This window comes from Battus philenor, unplaced genomic scaffold, assembly GCF_028537555.1.
Source record: "Battus philenor isolate CCGP_79_NKW_IND1 unplaced genomic scaffold, ilBatPhil1.0.hap1 SCAF_12, whole genome shotgun sequence".
NCBI classification, from domain to species: domain Eukaryota; kingdom Metazoa; phylum Arthropoda; class Insecta; order Lepidoptera; family Papilionidae; genus Battus; species Battus philenor.
This window is the reverse complement of record NW_027181674.1, coordinates 4806926-4831542: the sequence shown is the minus strand read 5'-3', so window position 1 is coordinate 4831542 and position 24617 is coordinate 4806926. Positions and strand designations below refer to the sequence as shown.

The following is a 24617-nucleotide window of genomic DNA, read 5'->3' as shown; positions in this document are numbered from 1 at the left end:
AGTTTTCATTAGTCAGCTACGACGTTTTATTAGTCTTATAGTTTTTCTTTTACTTCATACTGCTACAAATATTTTTAATACAGACACAGCAGCACGCAGATTTTTCCCGATAAATATGTTTATTTACTAAGAACATTCAAGTAATATACACACATAGTGAACAGAATGGTAACGTATATTTACCGTTTTGAATTAGAATACGACAGATGTATAAATTCTGACAGTACAGTCTGTAGGGACAGAGAAAAACAATAATTTATTTTAATAAATAGTAATCCGAAATTTTAAACGCGTTTTCTTATATCTTGTATTGTGTTATCATTACCTTATTTTTTTTTGTAACCAATTATTTTGGGACCAGACAGAAATTGCTTACTTTTAAACCTATAGCCAATCACCCTGTTTATTGATCGCAATACTTGTGAGTATGAACGCTTCATATTACTACTACACTACGGGGACAATATATTTTAGTATTGAGTGTTTATTGTGCGTTAAATTGAAATTCTAACGACAGTTTGAATTCGGAAGCTGATAGTAATAGTCGTCGCCATTATGTTTCGGTCATTCACATTTTTAAATATTCCCTTTAACATACACCGGATAGAGCACAACTAACTTTTATTTTCCTTGATTAAGAAGTAGGAAGAAAAACGTGCACGGATTTTTCACTGCCAGCCGCAATATTTCTTCCGGGCCTTATCTTGGTCCAAGTATTGGTCAATTATTTCACAGACAATTATATTAATCCTCACGCCGAAGACAGTTTGTACTATATCGACTGGCCGATGAGAGCAATTGTTCAACGCACTGTTTGTCAACATCTCACGCTAAATGGAGAATTGATAAGAAACAATGAGAATCAACAATACCCCAGTAGGCCATTGTGTCGGCTTGCGTGAAGAAAGACACGTATTTTATCATAAATAATTGCTATCAACCTCACGTGTGCGGCTAACAATCTAAAAATATTACGCCTTGCTCTTTGCTAAATATATCAGGTTAAACAATAATAATTCCTTCAGCATCATTTTAGGCAAGTTGTCTAGTTTTTATATATAGAGCTGGATTATAAAAACACTAATAGTTTTAACAATAAATTAACTTAAAATCATCAAGTTGAACTCGGTTGTAAAGCGTTAGGAACACTACGAGACATCTTCAGAACATCATCAATGTTTAAAGCCAACGTGTGTTACTGGTGATGACTCGTACTGAAACGTGGTCACATTACGGGACTCATTATAGCAAGCTTATTGTCGCTCAACGAGCTGTACTCGGAATTTCTCTGCGGGAACAAAATAGAAATGTGAAGATCAGTAGACCAATGGAAGTAGCCAAAATAGTTCAGCGGGTTGGCCTATAGAACCAGCAGTGGTAAAGCCATAAATGCACGCTGGAGTCATAAGGTTCATGGATCCGCAGATATAGGGTAGGACGTTCACATACAAGGTGCAGTTCCTTTTGGAAATCTATGGCAGAAATCAACCTGCGGTTAAAATGATGGTGATGTTTTTAAATCTTAGATCAATCATATACTAAAGCGGTGGTAATTATTGCATCAGCAACTATTACCAACAACATACCAGGTATAATATGATCACAAGCAAATACGTGTTTAAATAATCATTAAACTGGGTCATTGAATCTCCAATTGCTGATGTCAATAGCAAGAGGTTTAAATTTAATCAGGTCATGCAATTACGGCTAAAGAAGTGCAATAAGGAACAGGCAAATTGCATAGTGAAAGCACGTAACGCTCCGTTGGATCACACTGACCAACGGGTTTTTTTTTACTTTTTTACTATTGTCAATTGTTTGCCAATAACTTATTTTACGTTTGTCGCTTCGCTTGATTTTTCACACCACTCAGTGGTGATAGGAAACCGTAGATCTAACCCACATCTCAGTGTTTTTAAGTTGAACATTTTATTACTTGTTTTTTAGCGAAACTAAGTTGTTAATAAACAAAATTGCAGTTGTCTTGAAATTATTGGAAATAATTTTGCTAAAGGTGACTCAACAAAATCAAATAATCAAGACGAGGTATTTCGGGGTTCGAATATCTTGAGATAAATAAGTCCAGCCAAACTGATTTATGTGAGGCCTATTTCTTGCATTGGGAGTCTAAAAAGAGATTTAAATTGGCTATCGTTTAGAACGACTAGAGAATCTTATCATAGATTACAACGTAGCATCATAAAGTTGTGTTGATATTAAATAAATTAGTTTAAGTGGGTCATAGCCTTGACTAGAAGCAATACCGGAATCGAAAGCCTGCACCGAGTCTGATAGCGTTAAACGTGTTCTATAGCACCACTGAATCTAAATACTAATAGAGTGATAGCGCTAGCAAGCAAGTCCCCATCTAAAAGGGCCATTGATTTTGGTCACTGGGAGCCGTCGCCTTACCGATTAAATAATTATTCAACGGGCTCAGCTGTTGCTCCTGTAACTGTTGTGTTTTAGTCGCCTTCAGCACCTTGCCACTTCCAATGCTGCGGAATCTGAATGTGCTCGAGAAGAATGAAATAATTGTATGTGTATATGCTTTCTTTGTTGTGGGCTTTCAATTAAATTTAAATGATATTATGCAGTTATAACCATGTGTGTGTAACCACAAAATAAAACAGAAAAAAACCAATCGCTTTCACTTGTTAGAAGAAAAGTTCTTGTTTAACGAGAATTATGTGTGCCAATTTCTCTGGACGCGATAACACATGAAGATCGAATACAGAACCAGTTATTCATCAATCCTTTTTAACATATCTTACTGGATCTTATATAGTTATAAATAAGTTGTGGATTTCTCGGAGAGACGTTATTTGTGACAGATTTATGAAAATTCTAATAAAATTTAAATAAATTTGAATTGGAAAGCGATTTAACTTGCTTGTTTGTTCCGACGACGAAATTGATATTAGGTGATATGAGAAAAATTTTCTAGTTAATATTTAGTAAATAATTATTGCAGTTGTACTTCGTAGTATCCTTGGTTCAGCAATCTTTGTCATGAAGGCTGTTTATATGTCCGTCATTCATCTATGTTGTAAAGCGTGTAGTGTAATTGAACCTGTAAGATAGTTTGATTGTTTAAAATATAATGATTGTATGGTAAACTAATTGTTAAGATTTAATTGTTAAGCGTAGACAAATATTTGTCTTTTTGGTAGGTATAAATAAACGGTACTTCTTAGGGAGCGCAACCTCTACAACTACAGCCTGCCAATATATAGTAGAATGTAAAAAGAGGCCCTCCCAAGGGCGTCTGCTTCGTCATTCTAGCATATAGACGCCCACTGCAAGTCGTCCTCCTAAGATATCTACGGGGAGACATACCATAATCGCCACGCTTGGCGGGCGGAATGACCATCGCAGTGTGATATTATGGTACGCAGAGGACGCTGTTGCTCATCCTCTAGAAACATGATTGTAAGCAGTGGCAATCCCATGTAAATAATGCGTAAAGTGTACATTATATAAAATTATATCTGGAGAATTAAACCCGCGACCTGCGATCGCAAGTCTCAGTCTACTGGCAGGATACCACCACTCACGCCTCGCGTTCGGCGACCTGTTAAAGAGATATTAGCTAAATGCATTCAGCACCTTGCATCCTCGTACCCGCGGAAACTGCATACAATATGTAGTCCAGATCAAAAAAGACACAGACAGATGTGCCTTGTACTGCCAGAGCGTTTGGAAGAGTAAAGACATTGTTACGCTATTGCTCAAATCTAAAATTTACCGAAACTGTTACATTGCAAGTTTGTTGCAAGCACCAAAATTATTTTATAGGTGTCAGCAAAGCTAACATTGTTTTATAAAACTAACGTTAAAAAACGCTACTTCTCTGACAAATGTTAATATAGTAGTGCTATTATTACTTATCGCTTTTAACTTTAGGTAATATCGTTTTTTTTAATCTGCTATAACTTATTATAACTAAAGTAACCATCCACAGTTTTTAAAAGCGTTAAATTAATTCTCTTGGAAGCCGATATTTTGTTTTCGGTAAAACTTTGTTACGTTAAATTGGAAACGAACGCTTATTGGCTTCTCTTCAAGCTTCATTCAAGGTTCCGGTAATGTGATACTTACGTAATTTTAATTGTGTCTCGATATTTTATACTTTTTTATCGATAGTATTTTTAGTTTTAGCGTTCGCAATTGAACGAATGAGTTTCCTTATGTTTTTGTATGCATTATACGATGTATAGCCAAACCTAGTGACTCAATCATTTCTTCAAATAATCATGAGCACAATCAACATTTCAGCTCAAGTAAGTCCGTTGGACATAGGCCTCCGCAATTTCTAAAAAGACCGGTTCAAAGCGGCTTACATCCAGCAACTTTCGGCGACTTTGACAAGCACATTTGTACATCTTGAGAATTGATGTACTATGCTGCGCCTGCGCGTTCCTCCACTCCAAAATCTTAAGGCCTTCTGCCATCTGTGCTATGCCATACGTGCTATGTTCCTTTTCAATCGTAATATAATTTCAACTAATTTTTAAATTATTGTTCTTGAAATCAAGGTCTCTAAATTTGTTACAGTCGCTCTAACAATTCTTAAGGTTAGTAAGTTTTTATCTCAATAGCTCATTTAATAACATTGTCATTTTTATTAATTCAACATTTTTAATACAGAAAGTTATCCGACTGAGAGGTTTGTCAAGATTTGCATATATCACATATGAATACGTAATGTGTCCTTATTTAATACCACATCCTGTCATACTATATTAATAGCACGTTTCTTGAAGCACCTCTCAAAATATATTTAACAAGGGCTATGAAAATATTGCCTAGGTTTTAGAACACGTATACCGACCGACAAGTGCAGCATAGGGCGTTTACCCAAGGTCGACAGATGCTGAAAGGTCAAAAGACTAATATGTATGACATTGGATTGACGCCTATAATTTCCTATCACTGAAATACATAAACGGAAGAACGTATTAGTGTTGTATGTGATTGTGTATGTTGTATGTGTTGTTTCAGGACAGAGACACTCACTGCACGGCATTGTTCGTCCCCAAAGATATCTATAGAGTGATATACCAAAACCGCCACGCTTGTATTATGGTACGCAGAAGACGCTGCTACCAAGTTAGTATCAAGGGAACTGAACCCGCGACCTATAATCGCAAGTCGCAGTTCTCTATCACCGAGCTACCATTTAGTGCCGGCTACATAAATTATTGTTTAACTATTAAACCTTTTTTTAATTTTTACATTTGTCTCACGTGATTAAAAAGATGAAATAAATAAATGCAAATTTAGTGGCATTAACAACATAGTTTGTTTACCAAACGCATTTGTGCATGGTTTACTTTTAATCCGAATTACATTCAAATTTGTCTAGTATTGTATTTTGCATGTTACTGCAATATTTTCACTAAAAAGTTTTAAATAGCTTGCTTCTCAACATTCGGTGTTTGTGTGGGCTTTCCGATTATAACCGAACCAAATTTACTTTCTGTGTGGAGGGTTATTCACTTTAACCATTGACTGTAATATTTTTTTTTTCATGGCCCCCGTTATTGGGGACCCCTCTTACACCCTGTGTTATTTTTGGGAATAGGACTTCTTTTAAATTTTTTCCACATTTCTTTACATTGTCATTGTCTTTCGGTCTTCATATTATCATTCATTCATTTTCTATCATACATCACAAAATCGTTCATTCTCATTTATTCTTAATTTCCTTCGTATAGTACAGGGTTTTTGTCACAATAAAAAGATATATTCTAACGATTTAATTTTTATTTTTATCACAAATGTTACATTTATTACAATACTCTGTTTTATTTCCCTTTTTTATTTTATTATCTTATATTGATACTTACAATTATACCTCATTTTTATTTTTTAAGTAAATTTGGACCTGTACCTAGACTAACTGAAATATATTACCAAGCTAATAAATTCCCATGACACCTAAACTAATGGATTTTGTACATACTTTAATTATGCAAATAATATCAAAAGGATAAAAGAAAATTTTTCCATTAAGTCGAAAATAAAAAGTGGCATTTCATTAACGTTCATTAGTAATAATTAACGGCGCCTGCACCTTTCTTTAGGCGCAACTGACTTCAATGCGAGTAATATTTGGCATCGGACAACGACTCATACACTCACAATTAACACGTTTTGATAGCACTTTCGAAACGAATTTATATCATTCTTTATAGCACTTTCAAAACTTTTCTCGGGTGCGTGCCGGTGTCGTTTTCCTATTGTTTCTTTTTTTTCTTGCATGCGTCTCGGATGATTATTACAATAATGTCAATGCGGTTCATTTTCACCTCAAATATCTTATTTTTAAAGTTACGGCGTGGGTAGTGCGCCCACTAGATGGACCGTCACATTAAAGTAAAGCGGGAAGACGCTGAATGCGATCAGCTGAAGACCGGTACGATGTATCGGTACCTTGCCGTGGACGTCAATCGTATATAAGAAAAGGACTAATATATAACTACTTTCGCTATGTAGCAATCGACTCGGTGTTTGGCACTTATCGGTGTAACAATACTCCTGAGGATGCCCCGTGGAGGGATAGAACACGTGTTGAGTGATTTAACGGTGGTAGTTGTGTAATTCGCATTGTTTGCCTCATGCGCATTTATCAGCGGGCTGGCGGACAGTGCAATTAATTGCACGACTACTGCTATATAGCGGAAGTAGCTATATATTAATCCTTTTCTTACTTAGGATGGACTTTCGCAAAGTAACTCCTGAATCCATTAGATGTCTATCGTATATGATGGCGATGAAGTTTGGGCTCGATGTAAGCTATGTATTGCAAATCTATAGGAGCAGTGTCCAGCTGTATTTGTGGGTGATAAATGCTGTTTTCGTGTTAGTATTTAGAGCTTCGTCGAGTGTGAAATAGATTGTGTCGGAGTTCGCAAATCGTCTTTAAAGTAGAGTCTTTAAAGCTTTGAGAAATCCCTCAGGAGCCTCGACTGTAAAGAACTGAACTAGGAGCAATGACCCCTTAGAAAGGATCTCGGCTAGAGCTGTCACTCTTCATGTATTGAAAATTTAACAGATTTAACGGTGGCGCGAAAATACCGAACCACGACTCGATCGGATAATTTCAGGTTTTAAACAAACGACCGAGACCTATCAATGTCTAGTGCTTGATTGCTTGGTAAGGTGCCAAATGAATCGAAATAGGACAACTTGTATCCAAAACGGCTTAAATATTTGGCAGTGTAGATACTTTTATGAGAAGGTGAGATGCGGACAATCAGATTACGTATTGCTTCTATTTTTAACCAAGTGTTAGTACATATTGCGTTCACCTGACATCGTTATGTTTGAACTTTAGACGTTTAGTAGCAATAGTTGAGGTAATGATGTTGCAAATAATATTCGATAACTTTTGACGACACGCATTTTTTTATTTTTTAATATATTATTATCCGGTTAATATAATTTACAATGATCACTTGTGTACGTCATAATAAGAATGTAAGAAAAGCTCAATTTTATGGAAACTAGATTTTGAATGAGTTTCCCTATGCCAGCATACGTCGACTTAAAGCTACAAGAGTTCCAATCGCGCCCTTATCTTCAAAGTTGCAAATCAGTTTAGTCCTTTTGAAATTTAATTTTCAGTCTTTGTTGCTATAATTCCAGTTTTAATGTTTATCAATGAATTTCAAAAAAGAGGTTAGTGCGAACTCTTTTGAAAGGAGAGACAACTAGTAGGGGCCTGTTGTTGAAGCTCGTCCAGCTAGATTGGTACAATCGCGGCATTTGGCTGCCTCCTTTAAAAGTATTATATTAGTATAACATATCAAAAGTTAAGAGTGAAGCTGGTAGTGTTACTGGGTGGTTATTGGGTTTTCAATATACCATGTTCTATCTTAAGATGATGCGCACAGAATATTTTTTTTTAAATACTGAGCTATTACAGTGTTTCTATAACTTAAGCGTACTGTTCACCGTACCTGACGATCGGTGTATATATTGCAGTCGCCGGTACTTTAGGACAGAGTGTAGATTGGATAGTGAGAATACCCGTCGAAACTGTCGTCAAGCAAAGGCTTGATTAGGAATGTCCGGTTCGAAAGCAGTGCGACATGGCGTGTTGGACATGAATACTACCCATACTACCACATAAATACTACCCATACATTTTAAATAGGACCAGTTGGATGCGGCCTTCATCGAGCGTCTTTCAATGACCTTAACAACGTCGTCTGTCAATCTTGACGATCAGATGAATAAATTTAAACGTTTGACGTAAACTTGTCGAAAACAGCCGAGAGGGGTGGGGGGCAGATTTCGCCGGCGGTTAACCTTTTATAAAATTTTCTTATTCGTCCTCTGTTGCTCTTGTAATTACAACCCTTCATCCCTTTTTAACTGAATTTTTGGTCTTATTAAAGCTCTAACGAATTTTGCGTTCCCGCGTTGATTAAATGTCAAAGTAAACACAGTAACTATGTTAATTCTGTAAAGATTCTTTTTTAGACAGAAGATTTTTGAAAGAGTTCTGTGCGTAAATAAAACATAATGTAAGACTCGGAATTCGATATTAAAATAATAAATATAATTATGGAAACAGGGTGATTGTGTATTAAATTACTAATGCTACACCATATCTAAAATCAATGGTTTCCGTGAGGGTAATTTAATTACTTATAATTATTATAATTTAACTACATATCAAAATTAATTATTGTTTATCTGCAGACTTCATGCTGCCAATATTTATCGGCCTGTCACATTCAAATAGAAAATATAAATTTAGAGTGATCACATTATAAAGGTGATTAAAAATAGATGTCACCCAGTATTAAGAATAAGATATTTAGATATTAGTTGTACTAGTCTGTAATTAAACATATTACCCTTCATTTGCAATTGCAAGCTAAAAAAGAATTAGATGCTTTAAGACTTATGTAATAAAATACTATATGTATATATATATATAAATATATATACATGTATATATATATAGTATAATAATAAAGCTTCACACAGATGAAATAATTATTTTATCTGTGCAAAATTATTCAGTGACCTCTATTTTACCTTTTGCTGGAAACAAAAGAAATCGTTGCGCTCAATGTTGAATCATTTAAAAAGCAGCAAGTTAAGTACATTGATTATACAACGTTGGAAGTCAAACGTATAAACATTGTATGAATTAACAGTAGAAAATAATTACACACACTTCGCGCGCATCTTCTGCGGTTAAAAAATTTTGAAAGGTTTATAAAAGTATCAAACTTAAGACTAAATATTGGAATATCAATGGCCTTCGCTTTTAAAAACATTTTATTCGAATTCAAAATCAATTAAATTATTTAACCAAATTATGGCACGGTACCCCAAAACCAAAGGCTTTGGTGTTAAGAGCGTGTTGATTTTGGGACTCTTTGTGAAGCGTGATTCCATATGATCCAAAGCAAAACTTTTCTAGTGAGAAGAGATTCCAATAGGTTTGGGACTGAAGACACCGGATCTTGAAACAATAATTAAATCCACTATAAACGTAAACGTCTTAGAAATGCACTTTAACGATTGTTAAGTCTATGCATTAATTTCTAGAAATGTAACGCTGCATTTATGACTATGCATTTATTTTCAATGGATCATTAAACGTTTAATTCAATTTGTTTTCCACTGTATATCCTCCATTTTACACTAGAACATTAATATTTCAGATTGGTAGCAAAAACTTGTCTGTATCATGTTTAAACAGTACCTGCTTCAACGCAAGTTTTTACTTGAATGTTTTTTATAAGATCGCTCCAGAGAAAGGTTAACGGACATGGCTACACGTAATCGTAAACGTGTGATGATTTACGAGAGGCAGTTTACAAGGCGAGCCACACCTCAAGATCATTACCTCGAACGGAGATGGAGCTGGTGTGTAAAAACAAACAATACGCTACACAAATGATATTTTAGTGTTTGTAGCGAATATAATACAAGTACTGTACGTACAAAATATACGGTACTTTTTATTTTTTATTTTATTTCCCAAATGGTATGTACTGGGTAATAAGTATAAAAGCTTTAAAGGGGTGAACGTAAAGCTCATTTGTGGTTAATTAACTTTATACTGTACTGTATTTAAATATAATGTTTATATAGTTTAAAATAGTTTTAAAAAATCGGATAACCTCATATTAAAATTAAATATTGTTTACTCTCTGTCCCTGCAGACTTTTTAACGCCTGATGATCTTATCGGATTTCAATAGGACGAAATAAATAAATATAAAATGTTTCATAGTGATCATTTTATATAAAATATTTGGAAATAGGTGTAAAAGCGTTTTGCTGGCAAATATGCTATACATCAATCATCCTACATAAATAACCTAAGATAATAAATCTTTAGGATTAATATATATAAAATATATATAATTATTGAATAAAAAATAAGCCAGAGTAAAATATTTTGTATTCACTTAGTCTTTTATACATGAGTACAATGAACTCACAGCCGTCTCAGCTGAAAAGAATGTCTTCAGTAAATTTATTATTAAAATCTAAACAACATATGAAAGTCTCGCGGCGTAAATATTGCACAGTAGTATATGTGTACTATGTTCTTATATAATTTTTTTTTTAGTTGAACATATTATTTTTCTTTTTTTTATCTTTAATGATTTTATAGTTTAATACTACATAATTTTAATTTAAGTAATGTAAGTAGCTTAGAGTTCAACAATATTTAATAACATTTTGTAATATGTTTTATTGTTAACCTGTAATTATTGATTAGTGAATTGTTTTTATTAATGTAGTTTCATATTTGTTTTGAAATATAAATGTCTTTCCCTCTCTCTTTCCTTCTTGATAAAGAAGTGAGGCATTTAAAAATTTCTTTTTTTGGCAAAAGCAATTTAAAAGTTTCATAATGCGACAACGTAATGTACAAGATAGTGAATATGAATTAAATAGTATTTCCTACTGTTATATTTTCAATTATAACGTATTCTTTTTTTAAAAAAAATACATGAATGTGTATGGTTTGGACTTGAAAACCGAATTTACGGCGTAGATTTCACAAATTTTTGAATTGCATCACTTTTCTATGGACGGGTATTCTATAAACATAGTGTAGTTAATATTATAATTGTAAAATAGCGGAAAATATATTTATCGATCATAAAGTCGCAGAAGTTAAAGTATTTTTGGTAAAGATAAACAATTTTGGTTGTTACTTATATAAATTGTGAATTATCTGATGAACAACGCGACATCTTGAAATCCAAATGCTTCGACACTTCGTTATTTATATTAATATTTGTTAGTCTTAAACAATTATTTTTTAACAATCGGGTGGTTAATAAATGTGCTTTTCCTATAATAATTAATTTTTAACAAAAATCTTCAAAATCAAAATTCAAAATCGAAAAAAGTCTATTTTATTAATATGACCAATCAATTATTAATAAGTTGCCAGCAATCAAGTGAACGAAATATCGTTAACAAAAATTTGGCCTTTTGTTTTGTGACCTGCTAAAAATAATATGGTCGGGTAGGAGGTCTGTTCGGAGACAGAGGACCTTAGTAAGATGCCCGTCGGAAATCTATGGAAGAGGCCTATGTCCAGCAGTGAACGTCCTATTTCTGATATCATGACGATGATGATAATAAAAAAATAGTAATGATTCTTTATTTCACAGAAAAAAGAATAGCTGTTTGTAAACATTTATGTATCGCTGATGAATAATTTTCTCAAAATATTGCGATGTAGCCAAAGATTTGTTACAGAACATTTTATAGTTACATATTTTTAAGTCTATTGTCCATGATAGGTGAAGAGACTGAGAAATAAGGTGCAATATGTGGTGCTCCTATCTTTGGGAGGAGAGGAGAATTATCTTCTCCCAAAATAGAACCACAGTAGCCACGAAAGATTCCGGTGCCCAACCATGTATGATTCAGAAACATCGAAGGGATTCTACTCGATGCAATTCAGGCATAAACTCTTCTAGTCCTTCAAACGCGAGTAAGCGTAGAGTCTATCCATAGTAAAAAACAAAGTACTTGTTAGGCCAGCAATTTCGCCGGTCGTAATATAATTGAATGAGTACCGTAATAATAAGTGCATTTATACGCCGCCAAACATATGGGGCACTGAACAACGATTTCTAAAGGTATGCGTTTAATGGTTTCGCGGTCGACCTGTTAAGCCTCATACATAATGGAGGAGCGGCTGCGTGTGTGATTGCTTTGCACTCCAATCACTGTATAATTTTTAAGAGTGGCGCTCGATCAACTACAGGGCCCTTCAATTTTCAAAACTGGTATACGTGTCGTTGGTGCTTCTGACATCGCCGAAAGATGGCGATAGTAGTCGATAGCCTCACGCTATCGTTTGACATGCTTAGTCTTATATAAAGGCACCGCTCACGGATCCTTCCGCTCCGTGAACTCAGTTCAGATGTAGTTGTAAAAGCCTTCGGGCTAACAGGCACGTACTTCTACAGAGGAGAATAAGCAAAGTAGGTAAGAATCGGCTCCACAATCTGGTGAAATAGTAGTTTGTAGTAGTAGCCCGAATCGAGCGGCCCCAGGCTTTGCTACCATAAAAGAGGTCATACACTAAGCGCCTTTTGCGCCCTGCCACCTGAACCCTTAGAATCTGTAATTGCTACTTGGGCGGCAGTGTAACACGTGGAATCATAAATTATAGGCTATCATTTTTTTTTTTTTAAAAATATTGAACTAGTTGACACATTTCCCGGAACGATCTCGTAATTATTGCGTACAAAGTCATTTCGATCAAGGGATTGTAAGTTTAAATTTGTCACAAGTAAGAAACTTAACCATTATACATTGGTTCGAAGCTTTGAATTAATCAAGAAAAAGTACAAACACGTACTTTTAATCATATCAACATTTTCTATAACCATAATTATTTTCAATATGTAGTAATCCGAATTTGGGAAATGATTTCGTTGTTTATTGTTTTGTGTATATAACGATTGATTCTGGGATACTTATATACTTACGAACAGATGTTCGACATATTTGAAGTATATATAGAATTAAAATATCGTCAAAAAGTTCTTGAAATAACGGAGTATCGGTATTTTGTTCATAATAGTAAGGAGCCAAACCGCAACAACCGCACTAGCGGCAGCGTTATCATTGTGAATGGGTCTTTAAATCGCGGGCAGACAGAAACGAATGCCGTTGTTATACGACTTAAAAAAACGGCATATCTACGCAAATTACTCTCACGTTTAAGGCGGCGTAAATATGGCATATTATATTTGTTGCCTTTGTTTTGTGAAAAGGAAAATTCTTAATTCAGCTACAAACGTAACGGTTATTAAAATAAATTGTAATAAATAAAAAGCAACTTTCTCTTAGACATTGAATGCTTGTATTTATACTTTTCGACTGTCTTGTTTTAAAACGTTAATTTATTGAAACGCGTAATTTTTCTTAAATTGCATGTCAAGCTTAATGATAACATAAACTTCTTTAATTCTAGGAAGACAAGGCCTTTCTAATAATTATTAAATACGACTTTTTTACATACATACATTTTTTTCATGAGACTTTGGTCCTTATTCGAGTCATAAAAAAAGTTGAAAAGTTTTAAATTGTGTTGCAAAAACGAATTATAAAGTTCTCCCGAATTTATGCCATTTTTTATGAGGTCACTTTTCACCGCACAGATTTAAATGTATACGAATAGAACAGCTGTCAAACGAAAATTAGATATTGTTGTACTAGATGATTTGTAAAATTTTCGAAAATGTGAAAATACGTTGTACAATACAAAAAAAATATTTTTGTCAAGGAATAGTGTAAAAAGAAACGTCAACAAAATTTTTATATATGAGTTCATTAATAGTCATTAGAACTATTATGTAGTATTAATTGCACACTACAATGACACACACAAACCAATTACAACAAATAAAAATATAAAAACAGAATTAAAACACTAAAATAAAATATACAAAAAATAAATGACAGTTATGATGATCAGAGTAATGATTTATACGGGCCTGGGAAACAACAAACCTAATTTTAAGTGTTACTCATATTTCCAAATTCAATTTACCGCAAACCTGTTAATAATTGAAATATAAATGGGCATAGTCAGAATAAACGGTACATGTAAAGAAACTTTTCTTTTTACGAAACACACGGTTTATTTTGTAGTTTTCACCAATTCTCAGCAACTGGGTCACGCAACACTCCGTTGTTTCTCAACTTAACAAAACTGCATTTTTTTTTTGTTAGAAACTAATTGCTTTCAAACAAAAGCCGTCAGGTTATCCCCGTTTACCTCGCCACGTGCTTCTTACGGTTTTAAATTTACAAACGTTTTACTGAAATATAGAGGCACAAAAAATAGGCTCAGATAGCGGTGCATTGCCACAGCGTTCGCTTGACTTTGTCTTTATTGTTATTATAATTTATATATTTTTCTTTTAAATTGTTCTTTTCAGTTTGAGTGTACTATAAGACAATACATTTCAATAACTCTTCATAACGGTTATTGGCACGAAAACTGGAGTAGAGATGTCGGCACTCTCACTATAATATATTAATATTTCTCACTAGAATTACATGTATAAAAACATCCTAAAAATAGGTTTATGATAGCAGTTAAAAATAAAATTTATCATATATATCTATTTTTATACTAACTTATTAAAATACAACTTATCGAAATAAATTGTTAAATTGTATTATTACAAACCTTAGAGGTTTACGGTGGGGATTTTTCTATGAGATCTATACAGGAAAGGGCCAAGCTGATAACGCTCACTTAAAAATGCTCTTTGAACAACCGTTGTTTGTGCGTTAGTTTTGACAGATGTACTAGGTTTCAAGCGGTAGACTGCTAAAAGAGCTAAGCCTAGACCTCTTATTTTGACTATGTGGTAAGACTCCATTAGAAACCTTGGACCTTTAATGATGATTAAGTTCCCTCATAGTTTTTAATGTTGACTATAATGGAAATTTGTACTGTGAATTAGAACACCAGCTCACATTAGTTTCGTCTATAAAATAGTTGGTTGCTTTGATATTGCCGACGAAACTCGATGCCGCGATGTTATTGCGAGTTATCATGCCAGTCATAGGTGCCGCAGCGGCCGTCTGTCCTCGCTCCTTCGTAACACAATACCGCGTCGCGCCTATCGATTTACAATGGAAGGTACTCGATTTGTAACCGAAGGACCACGCATTGTGCAATGTTGCGCAGGATCATATCACTTAATGTTTCATTATTACTTATTGGCTGCTCTGATTTCGTACTGTTAAAGATTATTAGTCTATCGTTGTCAAGTTTTTTTTAAACGTATTCCACTGTCAATTGAAATTCTGGTATTACGACTTAAAGTTAGGCTAAGAACCTGTGTATCTATAACAATTTGGCGATATTAGAGTGTTTGGAATAAACCCCGCAATGTATTTAAGCCGGTCAAGTTTTGAAGCAAGGCTTTTTGTAGTTGTTTCTTGAACTAAACTTTTATCACCGGACGTTAAGACCCCTATGTTACGGACTTTGATCGCATTCGAACAAAATGTTTCGCTTCGTCATATTGGGTATGACATAGGTATGAAATAGTTTTTAACATATAACGTGAATGTCTTTGAGAGAAGAAAGAAACACTGACGGAATTTGTAACATATACATTAGGTACAGCTAACTACTTTTTGGTTACGGGAGAGGGAGGAATCTTTAGACAAGATAACCTCTAAGGCGAAAAACAAGATTATGTAAGATTTCTACCCACTAAAATCCCATCGGTGGTAGACGATGTCGGCGATGTTGGATTGCCAGATCTACTAATAAACTAGTAGAAATTACTCAAGTTATCTAGCGCACGGTACAGCAGTCTGGTTCTTGATTACTACAGTGCGTTTTAAGTGCTAGACTGTTTCTTAAAAAATCAGATAACATTAAAAGTAAGATAGAAGTTGTGCCCTTCACCATATTCTCAAACTTTATTTTCTGTATCTCTCTTATATTTGGTATATGATCCGCGTTAAACAAAATAGGTTCACTTTTCTGATTGTTTGTCTATAGAATCCCACGTATTCACACCGTCACGACTAGCTTACTTTTATGGATCGAAACCTAAACCGCTGTACCGTGCGTAAGGTACAGTTAGATCAGTTCAAACTGTAACCATATATTTTTATTAAAATAATTGCTTCGTGAACCATGAGTATTATACGGTGAAATATAATCATGTAAAATTTGCTATTTTTAAAAGTATTTTTTCAATGTTTATCTGAGACAGTTTTTTTTTGCAATATCTCAAAGTTATATTATTTACTTATAAGTCTTTGTCGTTACCAGAAGGATAATCGGCAATTTTAGAAGCTTTTTTTTCGAAGGTACAACCTGAATCAATCCGTTAGTTTGTTGATTAAATTTTGGACGCCCTTGCCGTCAAAGCTGCATATCTATCTCCGTCGCTATCTATGGAACACGTCACGAAAGTGGATGTCTTGCGCTATACAGTATGTCCAGTAGTGGAAGTCCTTCATTCAAAACTGATAGAGTATGTCTATGGTTTTTTATGCTCCGTAATTTAACAAAAAATGTATTCGTAATGTATTATTTTTACTCAGCCCGTGTAATAACCGTGTGCCTTAATTTTGCATGTAATTTTTCTTTCTCTTGCGCATTTGCTTCCACAAAGTTTACGACATTTTGCACATTGTTGTGTATTACAGCGGTTAGTGACTGAACAATCGGGTGTCGTCAGTTCCGTCTGTCGCGTTTTGTTTGTATCACGTCGCACTCTACTGATGCACAGCATTAGTTACAAGCAACGGCGCTTGAGCCCGGCCTTGTGACGTAACCGCCACAAGGAAAGTGAAACTACAAAATCGCTGCCAAGACGACAACGCTTCAAAGCCTGGTAGTTGCGTGCTTGTTGGAATATTAACAGATAGGGATGCCTTACTGAGACTCTTATTGAATTTGGGTAAGCTTATACCTAATAAATTTACACAGGTAATATCGCTTTAATTCAAATTCAGCTCTTTATTCAACATACGATGGACTACATCTCTTGTTAACGTCAAGTTGAGTCTACCATCTGTTCGGATGAAATGCCTTAAGCTTGAGAAGAACAGATGAAAGAAACTGTGGGGCTATATATTTTTTGAAAATAATCTAGAATTACATATTTAATAAACATATAAGAAGAAAAGCAAATACACCATTCCTATAGTGTGATATTTTCTATGAAGTCATTTACAGGATAGTAGTCCTGTTTTTTGACAATCTTTCTAAATCCAGCAAAGAAAGCTTTCTCAAGCTTTTCTGGGATCTTACTTTAAAAGCATATACTTTGCTTATAGAAAGAATTGCTAACTCGATAATATCAAATAAATTATGTGTCACAAATTATAGCTAAATCGGTAATGTTTTTGTGAACACACAATACATTGTCAACGAATAAATCGCAATCGTCATTTATTTTAGTTTTTTATCGGGGGGTGCGTGTAATAAGTGTGTAGCTATCTTTTTAAATGCATAAATAAAAATCAGTTGTGGCCTTTGAATTTTTGCTACAATTTTTTAAGTTTGCAGAAATCGTTAACAGAAAAATTAAATGCCGAACGTGCCAATTTCATTTCGTAATACTGTTTATGAAATTACCATCCGCAGTAATGGAGCCATCTATTTGATTTATAGCGGCGATAGCGTCCATGACGGCTGCTATTAGCCGCTAACGTAGCACGCTTTCGCGCGTTTCGGGACGAAAACGTAAATGCGCTCGTTATCAAGTCCAGCGGTACTCGTTCGTTTTTCAAAAAAACGCACGTCCGCACTTTAAACGTTTCGTTGCCGAGATGACTCAGACTTCCCCCTAAATGGGTTTCGAACAACCGGATTAATTATACGCAAAAGGTCGCTGCTGCTATAATTCATTTCTTATTACTTAAAAATGACTCAATAACAGCTATTTTATTTGTTCTATACAACTATCAACATGTATTTAGAAAAAAATCATAAATGTCAACTGTGATACAGATAATAAATGGCTCTAACGATTGTGTATTAAGGGATTTTATAAAAGTGATTTTAAAAATCTGACTAAATTGTGAGTACTTTTCAAATCAAGACGTGTTTGGAACTCCCGTAGGTATATTTGAAATTGCAAATGACCTACATAGAATCTCATTTTGTATTTGGTCTATTATGGCATACTTCTCTTAATAATAACAAATCAAATAATAATAACAAGTGATACAATAAACACTGTCAATAAATAATAAGTGAATTGTATAAGCAAAATTTTCTTGAGTTATTTACATTATCGATTGGTAGTTTTGTATCAGTTTATAGTGGTACCATTACGTTAAACTGATTGAAAACTAACCGTTTTTAAATCGAATTAGGTGATAGTTGAAGAGATTTTCAATAGAAAGTTCAGAAGTATTTTAAAATTCTTCGAACTAGTCTGACTCAGCGTTTCACCGAAAAAACATTGCAAGTTGTATAAAGGCTACGCCTGGAGCTTGCATCGTATGCATTTAAGTTTGAATAAGGTCAGTGTGCGAATCCATGAATTTTTAATATCATTCAAGAAAGAAATGCTGGCAAACAAAAATGACGAAATATTTTTTTAATTTCGTTAAATTCAACCTTAATAAATGTCAGACAAGAGTTGTTTGGACATCTTGTTTTCTATACTGTTAATCTCTAAATACAATTCTGCTCTTTAAACAATATGTACGCTGGTAAAATTACTGAAATAATAATTGCGTGGGCGTAACAGCGTTCGAGAACGAAACATAGCCTCTTTCAATATACTTCAGAATCAAAGGAAAAGGTTGAAGACGAAGGTTTACAACCAATGATGAGGTCCAAAACCAAAAGATGACTTATGGCACTGATACGTCGTCTCTCACTTCGGACCTCATTAGAGATTTGACAGTCGTTCAACAAGTCTATGTGTGAGGATTAGAATCCAAAGACGAAAAAAGTAAATGACATAGCCCAGCAGCTTGGTAAATTGAAGTGGTAGTGATGAACAGATGGCTTCTGGAGTGGAGACCTTGGACCGGTAGCATAGTATTATTAAGGTTGTGTGTCTTAATTGAAATCTATAGAAAGAAGCCTATGTCCAACAGTGGACGTCTTTCGTTTGAAATGATAATGGTAATGAATCATCTAGTGCTATCTTTTGTCTTTAATTTGGAGCGTAAACAAAATTTTGTGTTTGAAAACCATGGGTTAAAAAACACTTGTAACATAGTATTGGTTGCCTGCTTATGTAATTACACTATGTATCTTCACGTTATGTCACTGCTAAAACGTTAATATTTAATCGAAATAATGAGCGTATAAATAAGGTAATTTATTGAAGTTGTGCAACATCGGAACTGAAAATAATCACTATAATATTAATGTATACACGGTAATTCGTTTAGAATCGATCAAGCGCTGATTTTTACATGTTTAATGTTGTATTTTATTAATTCTAATTTGTATCGCTAGTGTTTTTTTACGATATTTTTCGCTTTAACTAAACGCAGACAGTTGAGAGAGGGTTGCCGTTAGGCATGTTTAATGGTTAGCGGCAAGCGCAGTGTGGGACGGGTCCACCCACGAAATGGATAGACGACCTTGATACGTTAGTCTGGAGATTCTAGCTGCAGGCCGCCTCTAACTGGTCCTGTTGGATATTTACGGTGGAAGCATATGTTCAGCAGAGGACTGAAATAATGATTAAGATTTGTTTGAGGTTATTTGTTACTCCATATAGAGAAAAAAGTCCGAACTGTAACTTAACCTTCCAAGTCGTTCTGCTCCTGGTTCTCAACAGCACTCCATAACTTTTGCTTATCTTATTTAAATAATACATTTTATTCTTTAATAATGACTTTCATGTTCCTTTCACTTCAGTAAATTTAATATTACTTCCTCTATATTTAATATACAGATTTTAGTGTATTTCATAACATATTATAATTTCACGTGACGTAATCGTATTATTTATTAAATAAGTCATTTAAGTATGTTAATTTTTAATGAATTTATTGTTCACATATACGTAACGCTGTACGAATATTAAAATTTTGTTATTGAATGACAACTGGATTTTACTTATTTCAAGTTTGTTAAAAAAAAAGTATCGACCGCGGATCTTATCAGCACTTGTGAAAGAACATCGACATTTAAGCCGCCTTATCGGAGATAACGCAAATGTCGTGTCAAATTTATTCGCGAAATTCCGTTACATGTATCACGTAGTCCAAATACAATGGCTTGCGTACAATAATATTTTTGTTCGGATTATTATCAATTGATACATCCTGTTTGGAAAAGTTAATATTTACATTTATGTAGGCTCGAGATGAAAGATAACTTTTTCAAATTATAAATCTAATAAAAGACATGTCTTAATGAGAATGACAAGATTTTTACACATTAAAAAATCTTTGTCAATTGAAAGATAAAATTAAGTTTTAGCTTTTAAATAAGACACCGTACTATCAAAAGTCCATACATGATTTTCTATTTCTATTCTATTTTGTACACCTCAAGACTTATAAACTAATGTAATTATATTTTGAGATCACTGCTGCGCGATTCACTATATAAAAGATATTTTTTGAGTTTTTTTTATGACAACTTGCAATTTTAGTTTTGGTTGAAGTCAAATTCTTAAAGGCTAGAGACACGTGTTCTATTTTCTCTATGGTCTGTAAAAAAAAGTGACATTTTCGTAGTAATATTTCCATTTTACTTTATACAATTAGTTACTGATTCCATGACAATAATATAAAAAATGCTGAGTTTACCGAGCCGATTTTTATTTATATAAATGTTATGATAAAAGTAACAGTCACTTTGCAAAATTCGTTATTTGACAGACGTAAGCAAATATTTTATATTGATATGATCGGTTCCAATTTCTTAAAATTGGATGAATTGCATAATTGAAACAGGCACTCGTATCGACTTCCGATCGTAATGTTTGCAATATTAAAACAAGACAATAAAGAATGTAATCCGGTTGACAACATAAACATCTGCTGTTAGTAACAGCTCACCATCTAAACGTTAAATACTATCCGGTGAAACCAGCATGTAGGGACCCAAACCGAGGCTTTCTCGGGGGCGTTCGAGCTTCGCTCTCTTAACGGAGGTTTTAGGCCAAAGCGCCCTTTGCATTCTGCCGTTTGGCAGCAAAGTAAGCAAGGTAAAAAAATCTTAAGATTGGGACATTTTTTTTGGATAGTTCAAACCGATGAATTTATTTGATTCTTAGGCCGCGTGGACCTTCACGTATGCTGTGATCATAATTTCAGCCGTAGGACGTTCACTACTGTACATAGGTATTCCCCATATCCAATAAGACCAGTTTGAAGCGTTCTGCATACAGCGTCTTTCGGCGATTTTAACAAGGTCGTCTGTTCGATGTGAATAGGTGTCCTTCGCTATCCTTGCCGGTTACTTACAACCGTCGTTACTCAACAAGTCGCCTGTAATAACAAATAAAATTAATTTTAATACGTAGAGATTAAGTCTTGTTTCCCAAAAGTGATAACATTATAAAGCAAATATAAATTTTCCTCTATTTGTAATTGGAATACAAACTTGCTTTAATAATCAAAATTGTTACACAACTGTCAATTTCAAATAACCGCCAGACGTAGACTGTTTTATTGTTCGTGCGTACTAATTTGTAGTAATTGGTAATTTTACGTTCCAATTAACTGTCGATGAAAATTTATACAAACAAATTGGTGAAATGTACTTTACAAAGGCTTCCAAATTGTTTGAATTAGTAATTACGTCGTTCTCGTTATAACTATAACTTTGAATTTGCAATCACGAAGTCATTTGTTATAATATACGAACATTATGTATTTTTAAATAATTGTTACCGCTAATGATATGTTCGACAACGGCAGATGCAAGTGTAAAGTCTTAGAATGTACACCCATAAAGGAGGTAAAAGGCTGAAAGGTATAGAGCACTTTTCTTTGAGAAGGTCGTCGAAAGTGGAAGGTTTTACCACTAGAAGGTAAGACCCTAAAGTTGTAATAGATTCAATTAAACGCATATAGAAACACTGTTCGAAAATGGATTTCCAGTGGAACTTATTTCCAAAACAACAGTTTTGTTTACTTGAAAATTGATAAGAGAAACGTTTGCGTACAATGGAGTCAAGCGCAGGAAGAGACCGCGTCCGAGGCAGTCGGCCGTGCGACGATTTTACGCCGCGTAACGACGTTGTACGTGTCCAAACCCACGCGCGCCAGCTGCACTGCCTGTAGTCCGGGAAATGATTGCACGCCACAACAAGGTGCATTCAAAAAAAACCCTATGGTAAACCTGACAGTTGTGTAACTGTTTAAGTTAGTTCGATTTCCCATGCAAGTTGCCACATTAAAACGTTACTTTGCACAGTTTAAATCATTTAATGTTGATTAGAAGTTGCCGTAATAGAAAAACGAATCACAATATATTTCCTCCAATACATATACATTCGTGAATCTACAAGATGTTTAATAAAAGGTGTAAAAAAACTCCAAAACTTTTATATTTATTTATAATTACGTATAAAATGATGACCCCGATATTTGTTACATTAATTCATTTTTCTGTTGTTATGCGACAAGCCAATATCATCTACAAATGCTGCAGGGGCAAATAATAAATAATAATTAATAATCCAAGTTTGAAAACACCTTTTCCTGATATAGTAAATATTATCATTAAGTTAATTATTATTTTTAAAAACATTGACTTACTACGTACTATATAATAATCAACAGCGTTTGAGCTATACGTTCATTTCTTTAAAGCTTTAACACTTACTTCCAATCAGCCTGTATATCTAATGAAATCAGTGAACTATTATAATCACATTGGTTCGGACTATATAGTAAGTTTTTTTTTTACCCTGGATAATTTTCCTAGTTTTCATTCTTCCCTTAGTACCTCTCCGACTTATAAAGAAAGTCTGTGTATCTTTTATATGTCACCTTGTTTCTAAAGTTCTTCATCTATTTTACCAGATTAAATGAATGTAGCCGTCGATGTTTTTATAACAGTATTTAGGAAACAATAAAAACCGGCGTACGAAAGTAAAGTTCTCATTTTACTAATCCGCTTAAAGTAAAGTTTCATTGTTACGGTTAACGTGATCAAACCTTAAAACGTTACGCTTAACTTAAACGTCTGTTAATAAAAGGCAATTGCTTTTTGTTGACTATTAGCCAGCAATAACACCTTTTTTTCACTAACTACACTAGAAATGAAGCACTATGTAACCAAAAAATATTTTCTTTGTTAATTCAAGCCTTTTAACTAGAGTTATTTTTTGCCTAATTAGTAGACTGCATTTATTGAATTACAAGCAAGACTACGGAACGGGAAGCGGCTGGAACGATGATGATTCATATTGAACTAGGTTTCCACATTCTAGCCTCATAACGTTCATTAGGCTAGATTATTATTGGATCTCTCTCTACATATTAAGTGTTGGTTTAATAATCTTGGATAATGCCAGTTTTCTATAACATTCCGGTAAGAAAGTTTGTTGGTTAGAAGTTGAAATTATAATTTATAATAAATGTTTACCAGTGGCAATGGTTGTTACAGACGGGCGGTGCGGACAGCGGCTCGGGCGGCTCGGGCATGGACTGCATGCAGCTGCGATCGCAGCCCGGCCCCTTCCACTACCTCATCTCGGAGCAGGCTAAGTCGCTCGTCGCCTTGCAGGTACGTACACTGATACAGTAAAATATCTATTTTCTTGGTTTGGGGGTGGTTCTTTTGGTTGTTAAAGATTCCCTGCCACTGGGGGGAGGACAGGGTTATGTGGGTCTCCTTCCCACTAAAACCACCTTAGAGTCACCTTCCAAGCTGTGTAAGGGATTCCGGTATCTCCATTAGGAACCTAAATCAGAATATCTAACGTAATAGCAGAATAAAAAACTCATCTGGGTAAAATATTGCGAATGTTCAATATTCCTTGTCTCTGTGAGGACAGGGTTATGTGGAATTTCCACCGACTGAAACCACCTTAAAAATTGTTTTGTACGCGATGTAAGGACCTGTTCTACTTCATTAGGCACTTCTAAGTAGAACATCTAATACCATTCCAACCTTTCAAAGGAGCCTTCAATTTTATTTTTTTAATTTTAAACGCTGTAACAAATAGTATTTATTATTAAATATCATAAACACACACGCTATGAGAGTTGACATAAACAATGTTAGAAAATGAAAACGACAATTGATTACTTATTGCAGAAGACGCAAGTGAAATGCTATTTATTTAATGCCAACGAGGCTATGTGAAAGGAGACAATTACTGTTTGATATAGTGTTCGGAGTTCAAGTATATGCATTCAAATTTATATCGTTATATTAATTATTAATATATTACGTCTGTGTTTGATGCTATTTCTATTTTTATTTTTCTTCTTGAACGCGTTTCTGCTACAAACGCAATACAACTAAACTCCGACGAACGAAAAAAATTGTCAATGACAAAAAAGTTGGTTAGTCTTCCACTTTCACTATCTATAATATCAAAAAAGAACACACCGCTGCGGCCTTCAGAAAAAGAGGCATGTTAATAGTAATTTCATATTTTTTTTATAAAGGCGTTA

General features: G+C 34.2%; 1 protein-coding gene across 3 annotated transcripts in view; it reads left to right on the top strand.

Annotated features, from left to right (window-relative positions):
- Positions 1-24617, top strand: part of jvl (javelin-like) — a 129002-nt gene that overhangs the window by 94745 nt on the left and 9640 nt on the right. For all 3 annotated transcript variants that reach the window (XM_068776405.1, XM_068776406.1, XM_068776407.1), the window contains exon 2: positions 23602-23721. In XM_068776405.1, the coding sequence (XP_068632506.1) occupies positions 23602-23721 (120 nt within the window). The remainder of the gene's footprint in view (positions 1-23601; positions 23722-24617) is intronic.